The following is a 23,916-nucleotide window of genomic DNA, read 5'->3' on the forward strand; positions in this document are numbered from 1 at the left end:
CCATAAATATAGTGAAGAACTGGAACAGATTACCTGCAAAGCTGTAAAATCACCTCCAATAGGACCTTTTAGGCTTGAGGTTAGACCATCATTTTTCAGGAATGGAGTGAATGTTCTCAGTCCTCAGAGAGAGGCATTAACAACCAACATGGGCTAGTTTTTTAGTCTAAGGCATTATTGATAGTGTGAAAATTTCAAGCAAGAAAAGTAAAATATATGGTCCAAATTTTAAAGGAATTGGAAGTTAAAATTCAAACATTGGACTCTTGACTGGCATTTCTGAGAAATGTATTAATTGAGATTGACTTCATTTTCCAGCAAAGAACTAAGGTAGTGAGACAATCAAAAGTTGAATTCATACACAAAATGTTACTGTATCTTGATATTTTTTAGCTCTCTTGCATTTGAGCTAAGACTTCTAAGCTATCTTCTGAAGCCATTGTAACCCCAGTTTTGGAATTATCTCTGTATTGATCTGTTATCACATAAAAGTTAATCTCCAGAAGATTTTATAAACCATTAACACTATGAATCCTGATTTTGCTGAAGTGCCCAGGAATCCAACCTTCGATATGTAGAGGAAGAGAATGAGCCTCAGTGTCATTATCTGGTTTACTACACTCAACTGACTGGCGTGTTCTTTAACAGGGATTGTTGGCTTACCAGGATTGTCGATATCTGATTGAAGTGGATGGAAGTCAGGAACTAGATCTTGTCTTGGAGGTAAGTAAACAATGCACCAGCTAAGTTAACCTTCACTAGAAAATAATTTCTCAATTCTGTGGATTGTTTTCCTGAGGGCAAAATTTTAAGTTGTGTTTAAAACCTATTCATTTGCTATTAGAAAACATGACTTTTGAAATACTTGCTTTCCTTCCTCTATTGTATGATTCACTGCTCTGCTCCCAGACTTACATATATGTTACATGAGAATATTTTCAGGCAGGTTACAAACTTTTCTATTATGTCCATCTGATTTCAGTGTATTAATGTAAATTAATACAGATTACTCGTTCTTCCTATTAAAAAACCTGCAGTGATAAATTTTGAAGATAAATAATCTTATCCTCTGCCTCATAACTAAAAGTTGCTTCAAATCAGAACCGAGAGTATGGGGTTGAAAATTAAGTAGGAGATTGTTTTTGACAAGGTAGGAAGTAAACTTCTCTGGCATTTTCTCCTCTGTTTGAAATAAATTGTATTATTATAATTCTCTAAGTTAATTATTTCAGTGTATGTTTAACTCTACCATGAATGGCCCTATGGGAAAAATAAGCAGTCCTTTTGCAACATTGGAACATACGATTTCCTCATTTATGATCTGTTTGTGAATGTTGCAACACAAAATTTATATTAAATGCAGTCAAGTTATGTTATGATTCCAACCATTTTACCTACAAGTAAGGCAAAGGCCTATAATAAAACTAGCCCAAACATGACAGAATTTGCTTTTTCATTTCAGGAATATTTGCATTCAATCAATATTACATTCAGGAAACTATTCAAATAAATATCATCTGAGTCTCATTGGTAGACATTGGTATACATACCTTTCAAAATAAACTACCCAGAGTTGTATTGCTTCTGAATGTGCCTAGTCTGATTTCCCAAAGAGATTTGCCTCTTTTTCCAATTGGAGCTGCTCTGAGTGCTTGCCCTGCCTTGGGGGAACCTTCACAGTCTTGTCCTTTAGTAGGCTTGGGATTCACAGTGTAATGAGGAGACAGAAAAGCTGTGATTTGGCCTTTTGCACTGCCTGTATTTACCAAATAGCTTCTTAAAATTCAGCTCAGTAACTAGCATGAGTCTGAGTTAATAATTCGGCCTTGGTTTTTACATAGCCATTATATAAATAATAAGTTACAATTTTAAATAGATTTTTATGGGCCCTTCTGAAGACAAAAGCAGTTTTGATTTATCATTGTTGCTGCTAGAAATGAAGGGATGGGACTATTTTCAAGCTAAGAACACTTTATTGCTCAGATAGATTTTAGAGGAGCAAGCATTCGGCCATAGCCCAAGAGCAGTCACAAGTTTCTTTGTTATAAGGCAATATATAATTTTTGAACTAATAGACAGTTGCCACAGGATTTATGTTGCTTTTTTAACCTATCACCTTCACTTACTTCTACTGCACTGTGGATACTTGTATCCAATGGGCTTCTAACTCACAGGCACACATATTATATATGTGTGCTTCTATTATAACTTCTAAACTCTTAGCTTACTCTGTACAACCACACCCTTACATTATAAACCCTTCACCATCTTTTCAGTACAATTTCTCCCTTACTTAAGGCATATTCTCACCTACAACTATAGAAATTTAAGTTTATGATTTTTTTGCTTAATGTCTGTGTATTGTATTTTTACATCAATCTTAGCTTCTTCTAAGGCTGCAGATCAAATCCTCCAGTGTCTGTGGAAGTTTCTGTTTTTCTGATTCCCACACTGATTGGTACTAAATCAAGACTTATTTTATTTCCAGACAGTGGTAAGCCGACTTGAGTCTATGGAAGTTCAAAATGCAGCTCCTGTAATCAGACTCCAAAGTGAACTAGAAGAAGAAACACTGGATGGAAAGCAGAGCGTAGGTGTTCTTTTCTAAAGTGTGACTGACTGTAATAACTAGAATTACTTTTCTGCTGTAAGCTTATATTACAGCATCTTTGTTTCACAATAGTGAAACAGGTTGTTTTACCATACACTAAGAGCATTTTGTAAGCATTGACCTTTCAGAAATGAGAATTTAAGGTCTTTCTGGGACTGAAGTCCACTTTAAAAGTATGAAAATAAAAAAACCCTGTGATTCTCAAAAAATCACATAATATTTATAATAAAACATGGAACAGAATGTTTGTTTTAGTAATAGAGGAAAAAATAATTCCTTCCAAGGACATAAACTTTAGCCAAAGATAACAATATCAGCAACTAACTCTTAGCTTAGTCTACTCTTCCTGAATAAGAATCAACATGCTAATCCAATTATAGCAACATTCTGCCTAACTGAGATTACATTTGTGCTAATTTTCTGTAATTAATTAGAAACATGACAAGTTACTGATGAATTCTGCTGAATCATGGCAATTATAATTTATGTCCCTTCCAAAAAACCTGAAAGCCAGAAGTTTTGCATGAATGTCATCACCTATATTTAGTTCCGATCATCTTTCCTATTTCTGAAACAAAACTCTGAATACATGAATGGAAGTGTAATGGGGAGACCCCACATTTTCAGAAATACCCCTCCCTTCCCTTTTGATTTCTCAGTTCTTAACAAATTCACAAGTGAAAGACTTTCTGTGTCAGAGGTCATCTGTATCTATTATTTAGTTAATTTGTGTGTTCTAGCTTGTGTGTAAGTTTTGAGTAACCACAGTATTCAGGGCAAAGAGTTCTGCATTGTGAGCATTGTGACTGAACATTATGCACAGAATTGCTTCCCTTTGTGTTGAATCTGCAGCTTTTCCTCCAGTATGCAGAAGTCACTGAATAATTTGGTTTTCTACATCTGCCCTCTAATAACTCATGAGTTCAGATTTCTGTCCTGCTCTTATGTGGCTTTACTGAAGAATTCCAGTCTGTATAATTTTATTCCTCCTTGTGCAACAAGCTTGTTGTGGGATTGATCAATTATTTTTAGCTTTTTCTGAAAGTTACCCAATTTTGCTGTGTCCTTTCTGAGATTAGAGCAGTAGGAGGCACATTGCAGTAAAGACAAGGGCAATATTTAAACAATTTAAACGCAAACCTTTATCATCTATTCTCTCTGTGCTCAACATTCCTAACATTCAAGTTGGTTTTCTGACTGCTCTTGGGCATTGAAAAAATGCTTTCACAGAGGGATCTGTTTCTGAGTAGTGACAGTCAGTGAAAATTCATAGCTTCTGTGTAAAAGCTATTTATGTGTAAAAGCTATTTATGTGTAAAACAGCTAAAGCTGTTTTATTGCCTGCCTTTATTGGTTCTTAAAGTTCTTCTGCAGCTCCTCACAGCCAGCACTTGTCCGTACTATTCTGAATTTAGAGTTACCATGACTTTAGGATTCACTCACTATTCACATTCTAAAAAAAGGCTATTAAACTTATTCCTATCATATTATATTTCTGAATGGCTAAAATAGATACTTTAATATTGCTATTTCCTGACACAGATAATGGTCCTTTTTTCAAAACCTTTAGAAGAAATTTTAGCTGTTTTCTTGTGTCTTCAATGAATGGCTCTTTACCATTTCAAGCTTTTAAAAATAATAAATAAAGCCTACAGGAACTATTTTAAGTACTATTCCTTTAAGTACTATTCCTTCCTTCAGGTCTTTTAAACAGACCTGAAAAATGAAGTAATTTCTCTTTAAAACGGTCCTACAATTCTGAAATAGTTTTTATTTAAATGTTCAAAAAACTATAATGTGTTTTTCTTTTTAAGTTAGCTTATTTTCCATCCAAAGGTTTCAAAAAAGTCTAATAAAAAAGGCATATGTAGCTTCAGACAAAAATTACACTTGCAGTTATGACTATTTTAATGAACAGGATGAACTTCTCCGGGCTCTGTCATCTTACAAGCTGATAGCACCCAGATACCGATGGCGTAGGAGCAGGTGGGGACAAGTGTGTCCCGTGGCTCTAAAGGAAGGGGACATTGTGATGGGAAACCCAGAGTTTGCTGTCAGGTTAGTGGAATTTGACACTCTTCATTTTCATATCTATTTTATGAGATGTCTATATCTGCTAGCTTCTCTTCTGTTTTAAGTTTTCTAGGTAAAATGTACGTACTGTCGTGCCAAGAGGCATTGAACAAATTTGTGTTGAATCCACGGCCTTACCTCTTACCTCCAATGCCAGCTCCTCCTTGTAAAGTGTTCGTGTTTGGTCCTCCCTTCTCTGGAAGAACAACTATTTGTAATGAAATTGCACGCAATTATAATGGAAAGGTAGGTTCATAAATGTCTTAGGTAGCTGGGCCTTGGCAATCAGTTAAGCTGTTAACATTCAAATTACAAATACAGGGATTACAGAGGAAACATAGTATCTTAGTGAAATTTGTTTTTTTATAAAAGTAGCTAGAGATCAAGAATACTTTTATATATCCTCTTATATTGAAGCTATCTTAGTATTAGAATGCTATAAATAACTTTGCATCTAAGGTAATTAAATATAAATGCAAATGGAAAATAATTTCTTTCTCAAAAAAACCCCAACCCTGCGCTTGAATTACATGTAAATTTTTCTGAAATCTGCAGAGCTTTTCTAAAATCATTTTATTTTATAAATATTGGAACAGATGCTATATTTGTCTTCTGTGATATTTGTATTTTTTCAAATAATTTCACTAGGTTCTTGATATGGACATACTCTTTCAACAATATAAAGAATCAAGAGAGAAACAAGCTGAGGAATTGCGAAAGGATGCAGTAGAAAAGGCTATAGAAGCAGTGAAAAATAGATTGGAATCAGAAGAACAATCAGAAGAACAATCAGAAGAATCAGGTGAATAAGCTGTTCTGTGGTCTTTGAAGCTGTCTTATTTGCTTTGCATCATTTAACTGAAGCAGTTGCTGTCACTTTGACTTGAAAAAGTTGCAGAAGTTGTTATGATTGCTGGGCATTAAAAATGAACTAAAAGAACATGCAGTGAAGGGAATAGCTTAGTAAAATTCAGTGTTTTTACATATAAATATATATATAAATATATATATATATATGTGTATATATATATATATTAAAAAAAAACTTTTGAATTTGAGGGCCATGTCAAAAAGAGTTTTCTGAACTCTGAGCTGAAAGAAATTGTGTCTCACTGACACTGTTTGAAAACACTCAATTTTAATGACTTTCTGACAAATTAATTCTCTGCAAAACTGAAATTCTCATCCAGAAAGCAGCTTTTCAGCTGGACTAATGTGAATCCACAATATACAGATTTTTCACTTTGGAGCAGCCTTCCAATTATGCTGCCACAGATGGCACATTCATAAGTCACTCCAGCTCTGGTCACATTTAGGCTTCTTAAGCTGCCTAGTTTTCTGCAGTTTGACAAATTCAATAAATATATTGCAAAGGTGAAAATGATATGTTATTCTAGTATCTTTTAAGCAAAGTTTGTATTTTTTCCAAGGAAGTTCAGTGGATGCTTTTCAAAATTATTTCTTTTGAAATGAAAATAATCCATTGAATTAGAATTGCCTTTTTATAGTTAGCTCTAGTAGGGTTCCAATGGACAATGGGGCCATTTTGATTTATTCATCTAAGCAAGGAGTTGTGTTTGACTTTTACATGGGTAGGTACATCTAACAAGAGGTCAGTGTATTCCTCTAATGCTGCAAAACTGGTGCTGACAGTGATAAAAAAATCATTGGCATTGCTGTAAGAATAATGATGAGCTATGACACTAAAATTGAAACAGTTAAACAGGTTGCATTCTAGATTCCTGACTATGTAAATACTTTAGAGGACAGGGATGTTAATCCTATTAGAATTAATGAGAAATTAATCCTAATTAAAAATTTTATTGCAAAACTAAAGTACAAACAGAGGATGTATTTTCCTTTGTATATCTTTTTGCAGCATAAGATTGTTTCAGAATTTTTTTAAGAGATAAGGAGATGTTTGGGTTTGGGCTGCATGGAGTTTTTTTGCAGAATGGAAATTCTTGTATTGCACTAAAAGGAAGTTATTAAGATTCTGCTCCTTTTGTAGGCACCTTGTAACTTGGCAAAAATAAGCTGATAAATGTGTACATTTGTGCATGTAAAAAGTATCAATACAATCATTGAAAAATCTTGACATAAATACAGAAACTAAATAAGGTATTTTTTCCAAATTACACTCATGGTAGGTACCGCAGTTGGCTAAAACAGTTCTTCACCAAATTTTATCAAGTTAATTGCGAGTTAAATGTGAGTATTTCTTATAAAGCTTTAAAATAATTATAGTTGTTGTGCCATCAATTAATAAGAAAATGTGGAAAAATATTAATGTTTTGCACATCATAGGGAATGCAGACTACTTTATTGTTTAAAATACACTGCCTTGATCTAAAATTTGTATTGATTGAGAAACTAGTTTGGTAAACCTTTTGATTTAGGAACCAGAGGGAAATCAAATAAATGGAAATTCTAGCATGCTCTAAATGCCTGATTATCCTGGTACAGAAATGTCATTCTGTTTATATTGAAAGAATATTTAGCTTAGAGGTGGAAAATACTGAACAGTTAAAAATGTTGTGGTTTTGATACTGAGAGAGCAAACCAAGATCTTAGTTTATGAGACACACTCTTCATCTGCATTCGGAACTGGTGTTTGTTTCTTTCTCAGAGCAATTGTGCATTGCTTAAAATGTATGCCGTACTGAAGTTATGATATAATGCTTTATTTAAGTCCTGATTTCAAATTTCTCTGTGAAATTCATTTAAAAAATCTATGGTGTTAGGAATACCAGAGATAACTGCTGACCACCCAGAAGTTCAAGCCATGCTAGAAGGAGCCAAAAGTGTGTCATTCTCTGAAGATATAATGTTATCTCAAATGTATGCTGAAGCACTGGAGGAAGCTGTGGCAGAGGTGAGATTACAAGTAGTATGTAGCAAAGTGCTTTTTTCCTGAGAGGAGCTTCTAGCACTTTATGCATTATCCATATCTGTTCCTAGTTTTCCCATTTGAGGCATCAGTTTCATTTATATCACATAGCCCAAAAGCTTACATAGGATTGAGGAGACACTGAGGAAGATAATGGAAGACAAATCTAGTGAGGGCTATTTTATTGTCCTTTATACATAATAAAAATATGTGTGTGCATGTGTATATATATTCACACACTTATAGAGAAGTTATTTCTGTCTTTTAAATTACCTGAGCTACAAATTGTTAACGGCTGGGAGAATTATCTGACAGATCATTGTCTGCTTGCTCTATTCTTATATTCGTAGTCACTATTAAAGAACTGAACACCAGATGTAAGAGTTTGAAAAGAATTGTTTATGAAGATCTATACAAGAATCTTTAAATGTTTTGAATTTGTTCAATGGTATGTAACTGTTGAAACTGGAATGTAAATTCTTTATAGGCAAGCTTAAAAAATCACTATTACATTAGTCTCTTCTTGTTTAAAATGTTTTTCATTTCATTCAGACATACAAAGTTATAAAAGTCTTACTTTTTATTGACCTGAAATAACAATAAGGAAAAATCATAGCATTTAGAAAGTAATTTTGTATTGTGCTGTCTTTTTTGTACAGCTCATTTAAGTCTTTTTATATTCCTGAATGTGACATTTTCTAACAGCTTATGAAGACTAACAAAGACAGGTTTCCTGATGCTCCAGAAAGAGGAGGGTGGGTAGTGGATAACTACCCTCTGTCAGAAGACCACTGGTCAGCCTTATTAGAGAAAAGACTTCTACCTGACACTATTGTCTGTCTGAAGGATACAGAAAAAGAGGGTTAGTAAATGCACCCTAATGCAACTTTATACTTTCTTTCTTTTTTTCTGTCTTGATATCTGTATATAAAACATACTTGTGAGAAAAACTAGTAGTTATGTCCCATTTATAAAGCTTCAGGATGTGGAGAATGAATCATCCAGTGAATCAACAAGAGTACCACAATTTCTTACAATTTGGAGTTAGGGAATTACACAGAATTTAAACCAGGAATACTTTGCTATAACAGCAAAGAAGATTTCTCCCGTTTTAAATCAGTTTTCATTTTTCTCCTATTTACAAGCAGCAGAAAATACCAGTAGACTCTTGTAGCATCAGATTTTTCTATTCTTGGCTGGCTGGCCACCACCTTGCAATGTGGCTCTTGGTCACATTTCTCTGCCTTGGTTTGCCCATTTGCAAAATTAGGTTAGAGGTATGAAATTTCTCAGCTTGAGAGAAGAGGCGAGGAGGGGAAATACTTGTGTGCAGGGGTACCCTGTTCTCCATTCTGGGATCAAAAATAAACCCCAGTAACTTCCTACCCAGATGGATACAGTGGCTTCGTATCCATGAATTCAGAGTAAGGGATTTTTACTTTATTCTTTCCAGCCAAAAGGAAGATTGGCACCAAGCATCAATAACTGAACATATTCATGTACTGTTAAAAGTTTGTAAAATTGTGTCTTCATGGATCATATTTGCTTGATTCATACCACACCACAAGTTTAATTGATCATTGGCGATGTTTGATCATTACCTGTTCAACCCAGTCCATTATCAAAAAATCTTTCAGTGGCAGAAACTTCCATTGAAGAAAGGCATGATGGGTCTATTCACATAGAGTTCAAGACAACTCATTAGATGCCCAGCACTGGAATCAGTCCAGAGATCTTCAAACCCTTGTCCCTGAATAGAAAAATCAACCTGAGAAAAGCAGGGTTACACAGTTTACTCAGAACAGATTTCTTATTTAAACAACCCCAAATTTAGAAGTATGTCCACTGATCAGCAAATCATCCTCACAACTCAGGAATAGTACCTAAACAACTTAGTCACACAGCTTTGTGAAATTTTGTAACCAAAAGTGTTTCAGTGTGGCCAGAGCTCATACAGAGACTAAATACTGGCTGAACATTTCTGTGAGAAAGTTCTAGGTCCAGTGCTTGTCAGAAAACCATATTTGCAGAAGCAGTCATTCAAGACTTCATCTCAGACACTTTTGGAAAGAACCTAGAGGCAAATTGTTTTCCATGCCTCATCTTTGCTTCCCAGCCATTCCAAGCTTATTGAAATGTTCATGAAACTTGTTTCTGGGACATAGTGCATTGTCCTTTCATACAACCACCAAAAGCATCTCCTTCTTGTAGTTGGCATATGGTAAGGAAATGTCAATACTGTGTGCTAAATAATAAACATCAGGAGTCTTCCTCTAGCCTGAACTGCAGGGAGAGCAGTGAGGTGGGAGAGGTGCTTTCAGAATGATATTAAATTTCTCTTCACTTCTCAGAATTTAACAAATTAGTGAATTAGTTGGATAGAAGAAAAGGTTGTCTCTTTTCTGGTCAGTAACTACTCCTTTTTTAAAAAATATATTTTTTTGTTTTGTTTTGTTTTCTGAAGGGAAGAATTTGGGAATTCATAGCAGAGGCTTTCAAATTAAGGCCTCTCTAGAGCTTGCCTATTACGTGCTTCCTTCCTGCAGTATAGACCTCTGCCATTTCCACTAGTTCTCAAAACCTTGCTCTGAATTACTTGCTCTAATATGAATAACCTATTTTATACTCTTGGTAGTATAAAAATTTGGCTGAAAATGTAGCTTTTTGCTTATGGATACATTTTCTTGAATTTAGCTATTTTGTTTCACTTTATTCTTTTTATTTGCACAATTGTGTTGACTCTTTACTTGATTCCCACTTGTTTCTGTCGTTTAAATAATTATGTAGTTGTGAAGTTTACATTTTCACAGCATTTGAGTCATTACTTTGTAATCTGTTCCCTGACCTAGTCTAAACTCTCATAAGTCCACTGATGAAAACAGGTTTCAGCACACAGCCATAAATAAATCTATTTATCAAAGTAAATAAGTCAGTAGAGTTCCTAGTAGGAACAGCATACTCTTAATTTCTGCTAAACAGCTGGAGTAGTAGAGGTATGCACATTGTTTATAGTTTTATTTGAATGTTTTTCATTTGTTTCTTCATAGCATTCTTTGTACACTTGCAAATATAATAAATGGCAGAGTTACACATGATATATGAAAGTTTAAGATAAATAATTTCAGTTTTGTCTCCTTTTATAGCCTTCATAACCTTCCAGTATTCCAGATTCAGTTTTTAGGTGCTTTAAATTGAAAAAAGCTCTAAAATTGTATAAATCAACTGCATCATAACATTTCAGTGGTATATATAGTTTTTCTTGACTTTAAAAGAAATCTGTCAACAATTTATTAATTGATATTCCTAACACAATGACTTTAGTTTTATACAGATGCATTAAAGTCATTACTGTCATGCAATTATGCTGCAGGAGCCTGTATACTGCGCAGAGCATACCTAGCAAGTAGGAATGAAAATATTTCTAAGAGTTTGGAAACACCAACACATGAAGCATTAGAAACGAAAGAAGATGATGAAAGGTAAAATATTCCAAATATCTGAATGTATAAAATGAGCACAAGAAAATTCTAGCCTCACTCTGTGTTAAAGGTATCAGTGCATTTATCACACAAATTAAGTAAAGCAGCACACTAAGACTAGTTATCATATACAGGAAATAATCCAATATCCGTTGTCTTTGACGAATATTTCATTTATATCAGTACATATGGTGGCAGTAAAATCTCTTTCTAAATGCTTTTTCATTAGCCTTTCATTAGTCCAACTTTTAATGCAATGAGACAAGAAAATTAATTTAGATTATAAAATACATATGATTTTTATTTTTTACAACCAAAATTATATTTCCACATCTTTACATTTAATATATCTGCAACTTGCTTTAGTAATATTTGTAATGGTCTTAAGATAAAGAAACTTTTATTTACAGTGGAGAAATGGAAGAAACAGTGACATCAGAGGAAGATCAGGCTCCAGCTGCTACTGAGGAGAAAGGTGTGTATCATTTGACTTCTGATCGAATTAAGTGTTTCCATCACTTAGTGGTTTGATTTTCCAGTTTTGATTTCCTTTTATACATTTAGCATCTAGAAAAATTACTTTTTGTTACTCTCTTCATTGGTACTCTCTTCACACATTTCTTTGTGTCATTGCTCATGGATGTTACAGAATAGAGATGGTTTCCATTAAATCAGCCAGCACTGTTGCAGTTTTCAATAAATCCAAAGGATGGGATTCTATCTCCTCTAGTAACTTTTCTAAGTGGGTTATTAACTGTCTTGAAGCTACTCATCTGTAGCTCTTTAAAAGTTACAAAGCATTGCTGGAACTTAGTCAATAGTTAATGAGAAAATCACAGCATTGTCTGATTTTCTGGTCTTCCTTCAGTAAGCTCAACCTGAAGTAATTAAAAGGGAATGGATATCAGTTCATCAGTGTCTTTCTTAACATGCATTGGGAATTGCTTAATCTGATAGCAACACACGTTATGAATTGCTGAATCCAGAAGCAAAGGTGAGGCTGTAGCAGCTCTGTGTCCCCAGGAGCATGCAATGAGTCTGAGCACATATTCCCATTTCCCTGTCATCCTCTTCTTACTCTATTATCCATGCTAGTGGATCCAATCCACTTTGATCCTTGCTTCTCCTTGCCTTCTCAGAAAAGCTTCCTGATATTATAAATCTCCCACAATCCCAAACTGCTTTTCCCTAGGCATCCCCTAATGAATCTCATGCCTTGTAGGCAGTAATGCACTTCAGCCAGAGAGCTTCTCGGGGTGACCCATCTCAGTAGATTTCACACCCAGACAATGCCTTCATCATCATCTTCTAATGGCCCTGATGTGTGTCAAGTCAGGGTTGTATTTGTTGTGATGAAGTTTTGGGGGTTCACTTATCTGTCATTGTTTCTCCCCTCCTTTGTGCTTATGGACATTAGTCTTTAACAACATAACACCATAAAAACTAATGGAATTCTGTGTATTACATGAGGTTTCCCCTCTGGTTACAACATAAATAGAACATTTTAGATAAAGATGTTCTTACTTTATTGCTTTCTATATTGACAGAACCACTTTTTTTTGTTTGTTTCCTGTAAAGATCCTGCTTTATATCAGAATTGTGTTTTACTTCGTCTCCAGCAGAGAAAATATAATTGTCCTGGGCAGAAGTGAATAATCTGTAAGGAGTGAGATTTTGGCAGCAGACCAGTTGTCACAAATAGGCTGGATTTTTGCACCTCAGATTGTGTCAGTTGGATTGAGACTTTGTTCCAGGTGTGATATTATGATCTCCTCGAGCTATGTTTTATTAGCTCTTGGAAACCTATATAACACTTGAGATGGCTCAGCTGCCTCTGATGGCATAAAATTAGCAGGATGGCTTTTGTGGCAGTGTTGGAAACAGAAAAGTTTTAATAAAAGGCAAAATAACAAAGCTCTTTACAGATAAAACCTGAGTTAGAGGTACACCTAACAAAAACAATTCCTTTGTTCTCTTCTTTTACTAGTAAATTACTTAGGCAGGACTTTCTAGCTTCTATCCAATTAGCTATCCTTAAGTTTGAAGTAAAGTCCCCAAATTCCTATGAGGTGTCTTTTTACCTAATTGAGAAGAGAACTTTTAGGCTTTTTTTCTTTTTAAAGAGACAAATGATAATTTAGTCACTACATCAACAAAGGGCACATTCCTACATAGTTTCAATGGTTTGAACCTCAATAGTCCAAAAAGCTGCAGAGGTTTACTTCCCTCTTAGCCTTCTTTAATCACTGCCTAGCTTCTTAGAAGGATGTTTCTGTCTGATTTGGATCAGCTGTCACAATAAATTACCATGCATAAATATCTGTCTCTGTATTAAGAACTAGACTGGGGACTTTGGAGTATTTTCTTTCTCTACTATACAGTCTCAAGATTTCCCATTCATAGCCTGAATTATCACCCAAGGCCTGGAGCAGAATTCCCACTTTCATTTTTTCTCATCAAGAATCTAGACTGCTATTGCCATTTTTCTTTCCAACCCAACATACTGGTTTCTATACAAAATTACTATGGCCAAACTTAAGTTCTGTATTACCAGTATGTCTCACATATGTTCTCTTTCCTGACCTAGTCTGGCATTTATTTTACATATTTATTTAGGATGCATTTATCATACATATTTACAAGGCCTAAGTTGTAAAGGTAGTATAAGATAGACTGAGTAAGATAGCATGCTTTTAAATTTTAATGAGGTAACATTTCACCTACTCTGTGAAAAAAAATACTGTAGTTTTCTAGGGTTCTTTAAATTCTTTGAATGTAAGCTTTTTTAAAAAATCCACATTATACCTCTTTATAGTTTCTAATAAAACACATAGCTTTTCTCCAAAGTGAATAAATCCTATAGTATTAAACATAAAGGCTTCTACAAAGATACTTCATCATTCTCATCTCAAATAACAAACTTCATGGGAGTTTGCAATATCTAAATAATGTTGATCTGAGTACCTCAAAACAACATAATAATGTCATGTGGTCTTAAGACATGTTAAGTCCTTGTTCAGAGAAAATCATGTTTTCCTACCCCTACATTTTATTTCAATAATCAAACACTGACTCACCAAAACAATTCAGTCATGCTGCTCTTAGCCTGACATCCTTTTATTTCACATGTAGTGCCATCAGCACATTGACTGCAGCTTTTCTCCCATGTGACATATCTTTACAGCAATATAGACAAATGTTCACAGTTCACATGTTCCCAGTTTGTTGGGTTTTTATAATGTATAGCAGTTAGAATATAAAAAAGATAGCTCAGAAAAAATACTTCAGGGCCCAAATCATACCCTTCTGGTCTCTCATATATGGCATCCTATAGGAATGGCTCAAAGCTGCACCAGGAGAGGCTCAGATTGGGCATCAGGAAGTGTTTCTTTACTGAGAAGGTAGTCAAACACCAGAACAGGATTCCTAGAGATGTGACTGATGCCCCAAACCATTTAAGAAACATTTAGGAAATGCCACTAATAACATGCTTAAGCTTTTGGTCAGCCCTGGATTGCTCAGTTAATGAGCAGTAGATGATGGTTGTAGGTCCCTTCCAACTGGAATAGTTCTATTCTATTCTATTCTATTCTATTCTATTCTATTCTATTCTATTCTATTCTATTCTATTCTATTCTATTCTATTCTATTCTATTCTATTCTATTCTATTCTATTCCCTTTCATTCCATTCAAGTAGATGCACATTTTAATAGCCACCATCATTTTTTGTAATGTCAGTGGAATCTGGGATTGTTTCAGCACTGAACATATTCAAGTTTATAAGATTGTGTTTAAAAGGAAAAAATGGTTCCAGTGATGAACAAGGTACTTCCACATGTCTTAATGAGAGTAAAAGTAACTGGAGAAGGAGACTTCATGTAAATCTAACAAATGTGTTTAAGTGAGTTAAGAAGCTAAGTTCTTAGTGAGTTAAGAAGCTAAGTTCAATGCTGAAATGTCTGCTAAAGATACAGAAATCAATTTATGTTTTATCTCTTGCTTGTAATGTCTCACTGAACCTTATAGCCTCATATATTTTTTCCACATCCTTTGACACAATTATTCTGAGAGTTTTTTTCCAGGAATTTCTTTATTTAAGCATTTTGCAGAAGCTTTGCATGAGTATGACTGTATTTGTACTAGGAGATGGCTATATCAATTCCTGAGACTATTATATTTCACCTGTTGTAGAGGAGTTCTCAACTTCAGGCAGATCTGTGGGTTCATTCCAATCTTCCTGAAGTAATACTTGGCATATTCTTTTCCTGCCACATTTCTGCCAGAGATTACTTCCTTTCTATAGCAAACTCAACTGGAGCACACATGCTCATGCCTCAGTAGCTCAGGCTGGTATATTTGTACAACCACATTTTCACTGATGTCTCTTCTGCTGCTCTTGCTATTTGGGCAGAAGTTCTTGGCAAAAATAAATTGGCAGCTGGGCTCATAATTCCAGATGTCACCTCTCATGCTTGTGCTTTCACAGCTTTTAAGATCATTCTTGGTTATATACTTTTTAATATTGAATTCCAACTCTTTAATATTGATCTCCTTTCTCATTACAGATGGTGGAGGGTTGAATCAATACCCTTCTCTTGGGCTTTTGTTCTATTTTCTTGCTTTTTTTTATTTTTATCATCATGTTAAATTCAGTAAGATATTTGAAACAACAAGAGCAAAAAATAATTAAACCTGTTCATGTTAGTGCATTTTCTGTTTAGTCTTTGAAGAGAAATACTTCTTGGAATCAATTGTAATTATAACATTTACCAGGCAGATGATGTGTGCTCAGTCCTACAGCCTCTAAATATATTTCTATTGTTTTTCTTGACAACTTGCATCCTGATTTGTGCTTTCCCCTACCTTTACCTGGAGGTTTTTCAGAGAGAGAGTTTGGACAAGGTCAGTTTATTAAACTGGAGATGAGAGATTGCAAATTACTTATACTGCAAACTTCAAAGCAAGCTCTAGTGATATCACCCTCACAGTTTGTTCAGTGTCTGAGCAAAGCTGCATGATCTTCAAAGCCATCTTTCTGCTGTCATTTATAAATCAGATGTGATAATTGCATTTTAATACCTGTAATCCCAGCATTTTAGGCAGAGAAATTTCAAAATTTGAAAACCAGAAAGGTTAAGAACAACTTCCTCAATTAAATCCCAAATACCTTCAGTTCTTAAATTCTTTTAGTCTCTCATTCAGATAAATAAAGACTAGGGAATATTGGTGGAGAACAGCTATGCAATGTTTTGAAGAAGAAAAAAGAACAAAAGCCTATGATTAGAGCTATCAGTCTTTCTGGAAGCTCTTGTCACTTTCTGAACATAAAAAGAGAAAGGACATCCTCTTAATTTACTTCACTTAATTTCTGTCCATCTGTCCTCCTTGACCCTCTCCCGTACCAGTCTTCTAAATGAAACAGAACCATAAGCTAATGAAAAGATAAATGAAATCTTGTAACAGTTTTCTCTCAACACTTTGAAGGTAACTCATCTTTAGTGAAGATGGTCAGCTTTAGTTTTTAAAATATGCATTTTAGCTTTTATCTGCTAGAATTTTTAGAATATTTTAAACAACAAACCAGAAATAGAAACCATTTTATTTTAATAGAAAGTTAAGTAAACATATTTTTATGCATTAGAAAGGATCAACTTTATCTGTAAACCACAGTTGTCTTTCCAATTAAAAAAATCAGTACATACAATATAAGTTTGTCTACTGAGCACATTTCACTGTAACATGCTGAAGATTATTTGGCAGTGTATATTTATAAGTAAGAAGTGAAAAGTCTGTATAAACAAACTACAGTCTGTTTCAAAAAGACAACTGAAACTACATTCATAATGAAATACAGATCAGTTCCAAGAAATGAAAAGTGTCAGTTATGGTATATTTTGCCTTTTTGTTTATTTTGCTAGTTAAACCCTAATGAAGAAGACATGCTGGCTTCTCATGTGTCTGTGTCAGCTTTGGCAGTGTTTCAATGAGGACAAAAGAGGAACTTTTTTATATTTTTTGATGTTGCATATGGACCAAGGGAAGAAAAAGTCATAGATACTAAGATATTAAAGGCTCTCTTTCCCCAACAATTCACTTAGAGAATGTGGGGGCAGAAAGCCTTCAAGGATTGTTTGTCTCTATGGTAACGATGCTCAGTAGAAGCACAGAACATGCAGAGCAAAAGAATATGAGAAACTGGCATATAGGCATTCCCTACAAAAGCCCAAGATTGAGGCTGGGGAAGATTGTTTCCCATCACCATTGTGATGAGAAAATTAAATTAAGAACAGTACTGTTAGGTAGAAGGCCACCTCCTTAGAGAGAAAGTTGTTTGCATTTTTATATAATTTATTTTCAAACCACTGCTGTCTTTTCAGATATTTTTCTTGACTATGTTTTTCATTTTTCAAAAAATATCTTCTCTCCGTAAATAACCTTGCCAAGCAGAGTTATTACATTTATATCTAATGCCAAAGGTACAGCTGCCTTACTTGGTCCCTGGTGAGACAAACAAAATGTCAGGGAGACAACATTTTTGTCATAATAAGGTTCAAATACCTGAACCAAAACCAAATGAGGGTTGTCTGATTTTTGGTCTGTCTGTTTTCACTGGGAAGGTAAACCCTTTTTCTTTTGTTACTTCTCCCCTCTTTCCAGGGGAAAGTTTCTCCAGTTCACGTAGACCTGGGTAATCTATTTAAGAGTTCTGAAAGAATGCAATAATAGCTGCTGGATATATTTTCTTAAGCAACAAAACCTTCTCCATACAGGTATTCTGTTAGAATTATGTGTCTTAAGTAAAAAAAAGCTGGAACACATGCTGGCCCATCCTTTGCTGATACATGGCCTGTCAGGAGAGGTAACATGAATTATAAATGCATCTGAGATAAAGGTCTTGGGAACTACTCTATTAAGTGGATTCATTGCCATGTTCTCTATTCTGTCTCAGATGATGCCAAATGTTCATTTCAATCTCTTGTTCTGCTTGTATACTCCCAAAGTGCCATGACCTGCTGAGAACTGAGGTGTTTTTAAAGGGCTGGACTGTAAGATTATCTTTTGAAAGCCAGATCCAGCAGCCCTCATCCCATCTTCCATGTGTTACTGCTGTGGATAGGGCTGTGGTTCACAAGGCATCACATGTGATTTCTGCAGTGTGACTGTGCCAGGGATAACATGTGCAAGCAGCAGTTAGTGTAACCCTGTTATTAATGTATCATTTCCTTCTTTTCCTAAAATCTGTGTTCCTGAGGGAGTCATCATTACATACTGTATTAGAGCTGCCCAAATGTGAGCAGGTTTTACCTAGCTAAATCTGTTTCTCATTTGGAATATGTCACTGCAGAATGCAATATAATTAATAGCACCATTTGCACAACTTTTAATGTACATAAAAAGGTATATTTAAGTTCCTATTTAGAATCATGGTAAGAGGCAAAAATGTCATTGCATGGTGTATATATAATGACATATATAAAATGAATGTCTAGTTTAGTAAAATGCAAATGTTTGTAAGCCTGTTTAAGGGAAAATATTATTTCTAATTCAAGATCAAACTATTTGAAATCTGCAAGGTGTTTCTCCTTGCTGATATGCCCTTTTGCACTTTGATTAATGTTTTTGCACTTTGATTTATGTTTAAACTAATAATCAAATAAGAGGAAGGTTAGTTACTAAGGTGTCAGTCTAATAGTTGTGTTGTTCAAAACTTTAAAAAAATGGGGGGGAGATGTATTAATTAATTATTGTTATAAAAGATCATAAAAATACTTGTCAAAATGCTTCTTTGTTAATAGTTTTGCAGTTTACCTTGGCTGTGCAATGGTATTGCTGGAGCAGGGGCTGACAGCCCTGAGGGCTGATAGGGGGTGCTGGGCTCTGGGCAGCTGGGGGGAGCCCCAGGGGCTGGGCAGGGACAGCCAGGCCCGGGGGTGTCCTCAGGTCCCTGAGCCAGCACATGAATTGCTATAGAGAGCCCAACTTGCTTCAAACCTCAGTTAATCAGGGATATAGTTCAGGTCAGTGGTGGTATTGAGAGAATAAAAGTTTCAACATCAAAAGTAGAAGAATATAATTATTAAAAGCACATAAGTAAATGGTGGTATTGAGAGAATAAAAGTTGCAATGTCAAATGTAGAAAATTCTAATTGTAAAAAGCATACCAGTATTTAAAAATTTAATGTATTTCTAGAGCTACACATTGTGTCTTCTACTTTTGATGTTGAAGAATAAAAGTTTCAACATCAAAAGTAGTATATAATTATTAAAAGCGCATAAGTAAATGGTGGTATTGAGAGAATAAAAGTTTCAATGTCAAATGTAGAAGATTCTAATTGTAAAAAGCATACCAGTATTTAGAAATTTAATGTATTTCTAGAGCTACACATTGTGTAGGAGCTACACAGTTCCTTAATAAGATGTAGACATTGCAGTGCCCAAAACTCCCACACTACCTCTAAAATGCCTGATTTCATGTAGGGACAAAAGGGTTGTAGAAATAAACACAAGTAGCAAACTAGCAAGGGACCAAACTTAGTAGGCCATGAAGGAATTTCAAAATAAGGGGTTTGAGATATGGTGCTTGTTCTGAAGGCACTTGCATATCCCAGCTGCTATTGGCACTCTGAGGTGATGCTTTAGTTGGTAGACTATTACACAAAAATTAGGCAGCACCTTTACTCTGACCATTACATTTCAATCTGTTTCCTGCCAAATCTTACTGGTACCTAATCACTGAAGCCCAGCTACATTATACACTTTTTGCCTCTTGGCTCTAATTTGGAAAATAAATGTGTAATTTGCAAATTTCTTCAACAGTCGACAAGAGGAAATGAGAGATACTTGGTTCTGGGAGGAAATATGTTTTCTCAATGAAAAAGTTGTAACAGGGCAATCTAACCCTTCATAAGCCACAAAAATTGATTGGGTTTTTCAGACTGGGACAAATTCAAAATGAATGTTACAGTTGGCCTGCTTAATGCCTGAGAGTGACCATAAAGCATTGGGGTTTTAATGTTTTGAGGTTTTGTATTTTTGAGAAAGTAGTCAAAGCTTTTTACATACAAGGCATTACAAAAGACTTTCATTTTAGTAATACCTCTGCTTTGTTCATGTAGGAAGTTACATAAGGAAGAACAGTAGTAATGGTCCTTTTAATGTAAAAAATGAGTTGAAATTCATTGGAATAGGCTGATAATGTTGTTACTTGTGTCAAATCTGTTAATGCCCTTTCAAACTAAAAACAAGACAGGAACAACAAAAGAAGGGGGAAAATTTTGGCAAAATAGAAAATCATTCCATTCACTGATAAAATTTTTTCTTGTATCTTCATTCCTGGCCGGACTAAAACACAGCATATGCTGTAAGTCTCAGCAAACTTAGAGTAATATCAGATCATTTAACTCACTGCTCTCAACTGCTTTTCTGTCTATTAGCTGACATCACTTATTAACAGAACACAAAGAAAAATTACAAGAAAAAAAGACAATCAGAGTTGAAAATTATATGAGTGCAGAGAATGGGAACAGCAGCAACAATACTCCATTGCTGCTGCCAGTGACAAATTCTTTATGGTGTCATATAGGCACTTGGGTATCATCTAGCTGAGACAGGACTTTGTCTCAGGACTTTCAGGGTCTAACAGTGTATGAATAGATAGTAATTGCAGCCCTATCTAGCTCCTAATTGGAACCTTTTCTAATGTGTCAATATCAAGTTTTTAATTCCATATCTGTTGTCATTATCAAGTTTTAAATCCCATATCAGCTGTCAATATCAAGTTCTTAATCCCATCTGTCTTCTTCATCAAGAAGTTGTGGAAGAAGGAACTAATCCCTTGTTTATTTGCTCACAGAGTATGACAACACATTTGCTGTGGTTTTGTCGTGTTTACAATGTGTAGTACCTGTGATTTTCTTATTTATATTAATGCATCCTTTCAGTCTTTAACTTCTGTCAGCTTTCTGTGAGACAGTGTTAGAAAACATGCTTGGACTGATCTTAAACAACAGACACTACAAATTTCTGCATGTTCCTTAAGAGATTAAAGTATTCTCTCTCTCTCTCTTAATTACTAAACAAGTGATTGTATGCAAACATGGGTGCATTAAAGCCAGAATTTCCTGTGAGTTTCCCAGTTCCAGTATTTACAGAGGGAAGTCATGATAATATTTTTTTACTTTATTTTCATTTATTTGTTCATTCAAATTTTTCCCATGCTGGCATGAGGCATGACTATATGGGAGAGTCTGTCAAAAGCTGTTCATCATTGAATCATAATTTTTAGATTAATGTATTCTGCATTGTATTTCTTTGCAGAACGAGTCATATTTATTTTGAGTGCTGATTTAAATAACCATATGCAAATATAGTTCAGCAATTTGACCTCATTTATTTTCCTGGAGAAGCCTCAGTGTATAGAGTATCAACATAATTAAACTATGGCTTTACAAAGTGTCTTTGTAAACTACTAATATAATAATTCATAATTATGGGGAGGAAGAAACATTAAAAAGTATATCACCATATTTGAGCAATATAAAAATAGTCCTAAAGAAGAATGACGGTTTTTAAATGTAAAAAATTTTAGAGGAGCATTGCCTATTTAATGTGATGTGATTTTCAGAAATTATGCAGCCTGAGTTTGCAGAGGATGGTTTTCCAGATACAGAAGAAATGAAAACAGTTAAAATGAAGATTGACCTTTTCATGAATGATTGGGAAAATATGGAATCAGAAATCAGGACGTCATCTCAAGTTCAGGTGGTTGTTTTAGAGATTGCTGAGCAAACACCAGAAAGTCTGCTTAATCAAACTGTGCAAGTTATGGAAAGTAAGTAATACTGTTTATGTGATTATTATCACTTCAGCTGTTAAGAAGGATTTTTGGATAGCTCAGGCAAATTAGGGAGTAGGTTGTACTCAGTTTGATATTGCTAATATGAAGACTGTCATACTGTGTTCTCTGAATCAGTTGAAAAGCATAGTAGCAGCCTTTCTGATATCTGAGTGGGGGAAATGTATATATTTGAAATAGAACTATAATATCGCTATGCAAATAGGTGCATAATAGCTGCTAAACATTCTGAAAGCACATTTCCACAGTTACCTATGTATCTATCTATGTGTTCTATCTGTGTATGCCAGGATACTAGTTTGAGAAATGGCCAGACAGTGAAAGTTCACTAATGTGTAATATACATTGGGTTAGTGAGACTATCAGGGTGTGTAATAATCTAACCTAACCACCTGCATAGACTATATTTCAAAACTGAATTTTACATTAATTATTTTAAAATCAATATTTCTTTGGCAAATTACATTTCTTCATTTGTGTGGTCTTGCAGAATATTGAGCACTGGATAAATAATACTACATTTTTCCTATTATCACTACAAATCAAGTGTTTTATTAACCAAAACATCTATGGCTCCATAATAAACTGAAATTTGAGTGATGATTCTTCCCAACAAGTAACAGGGAAAAAAACTGTTGCAAAGAGTAATGGTACTATCTGCATGTGTTTGTATAATTCTTTTGCAATACAAGTTCCCATTGAAAATACCATTTGCTGTAACCAAAAACAACCTTTGGAATTTCCATTTTTGGAGGAGGCAATATATTAATTTCCACATCTGGGGAGAACATTTTATTCTGTGACTAGAAGAAATGCAAGATGCAGTTGGCAATATTTTCTTCCATGTATGCACTTACTTTCAAGGACAAAGAGAGTATATTCTGGTATAGCCAAAGGATAACAATTGAAACAGAATAAAAACCCTAATCTTTTCAGAACCTTTTAAATATTATGGCTGGGAATTATCTGATGAAGACTTAGGGGAGGAGGAAGAAGATCTGGCTGCTGAAGAGGAAAATGAGGAAGTAGAAGAGGGAGGTGGAGAAGAGGAAGAGGAAGAAGGGGAACAAGGGGAAGAAGAGGAAGAAGTAAGCATGCCAGTTTTTATCTATTTATGCTTTTATTATAACTCCTTTATTTTGAGTTTGAAAATAAGCTCAGAGAAGACAGATTTTGCTTGATCCTGATTTTTTTTTTTATCCAGTTGAAGCCTTCTTACAGAATAAATATTTATTCTGTAAGTAGGCTTCAACTGGATAAAAAGTATGTGCTTCAAGAACACTTTCCCTACATTTCTGTGTTGTGGCCAATAGTGGTTTTATTACAGCAAGAAGCTCAAATACCGCCATGCTAATAGAGAGAATCACTGTACCTAGTCTTGCCAGAGGGCAAGGAGGGGTTTTTATTAAAGAAACAAATATGAACTTTGATTTCTGTCAGCTAACAATGATTCCATGAGCCATCATGTAAACATCAGAAGATGCAGCATCCCGTTCCATTTCAGCTATTGATAATTTTCACACACCCACTTTAATGAAATTAGAGGTCTAGCTTTGCCTTTCTATTTTCATCCTATATTGGAAGATTCCCATCCCCAAATTTAACAGTACAGGATATCCACAGACTGAGAGAGCAGTATTGATATATTTTTTAGAAATTAACTTTACTGGATAAATAATCTGACATTAATCATAACACCAGCTCTCAATGTATTATCTGAAGAGGTCTACATTTAAACAAATCAGTTTCAAGAACACAGTAGGAAAAGATTTTATCATAGATACTTCTACCCTAATTTTGGTCCTCAATGGCTAACTGTGATATTCATTATATTTTTAATTTAATTCTTTTCTCAATAATTCTCTCAGACAATTTGTTTTCTGACTCAGAATCAAAAAAGTGTACATTTTCATAGACTTATTTTCAGCATGCAAACTGTTTTGAGAATACCATCCTAATTCAATTGTCACTTAATATATTTGGCATTATTTAACCTGATCTATTTAA

General features: G+C 34.6%; 1 protein-coding gene across 6 annotated transcripts in view; it reads left to right on the top strand.

Annotated features, from left to right (window-relative positions):
- The window catches only part of AK9 (adenylate kinase 9), a 59,578-nt gene that overhangs the window by 14,011 nt on the left and 21,651 nt on the right, over nt 1-23,916 (top strand). For all 6 annotated transcript variants that reach the window (XR_012579664.1, XR_012579665.1, XR_012579662.1 and 3 more), the window contains exons 9-19: nt 649-723; nt 2,489-2,590; nt 4,530-4,669; nt 4,750-4,930; nt 5,333-5,486; nt 7,429-7,559; nt 8,280-8,436; nt 10,945-11,053; nt 11,464-11,528; nt 21,679-21,885; nt 22,846-22,997. Coding sequence is in view for 2 of the 6 variants with exons in the window: in XM_014265649.3 (XP_014121124.1) it covers nt 649-723; nt 2,489-2,590; nt 4,530-4,669; nt 4,750-4,930; nt 5,333-5,486; nt 7,429-7,559; nt 8,280-8,436; nt 10,945-11,053; nt 11,464-11,528; nt 21,679-21,885; nt 22,846-22,997 (1,473 nt within the window). In the remaining 4 variants the exon portion in view is untranslated. The remainder of the gene's footprint in view (nt 1-648; nt 724-2,488; nt 2,591-4,529; nt 4,670-4,749; nt 4,931-5,332; nt 5,487-7,428; nt 7,560-8,279; nt 8,437-10,944; nt 11,054-11,463; nt 11,529-21,678; nt 21,886-22,845; nt 22,998-23,916) is intronic.

This window comes from Zonotrichia albicollis, chromosome 3, assembly GCF_047830755.1.
Source record: "Zonotrichia albicollis isolate bZonAlb1 chromosome 3, bZonAlb1.hap1, whole genome shotgun sequence".
Taxonomy (NCBI): Eukaryota; Metazoa; Chordata; class Aves; order Passeriformes; family Passerellidae; genus Zonotrichia; species Zonotrichia albicollis.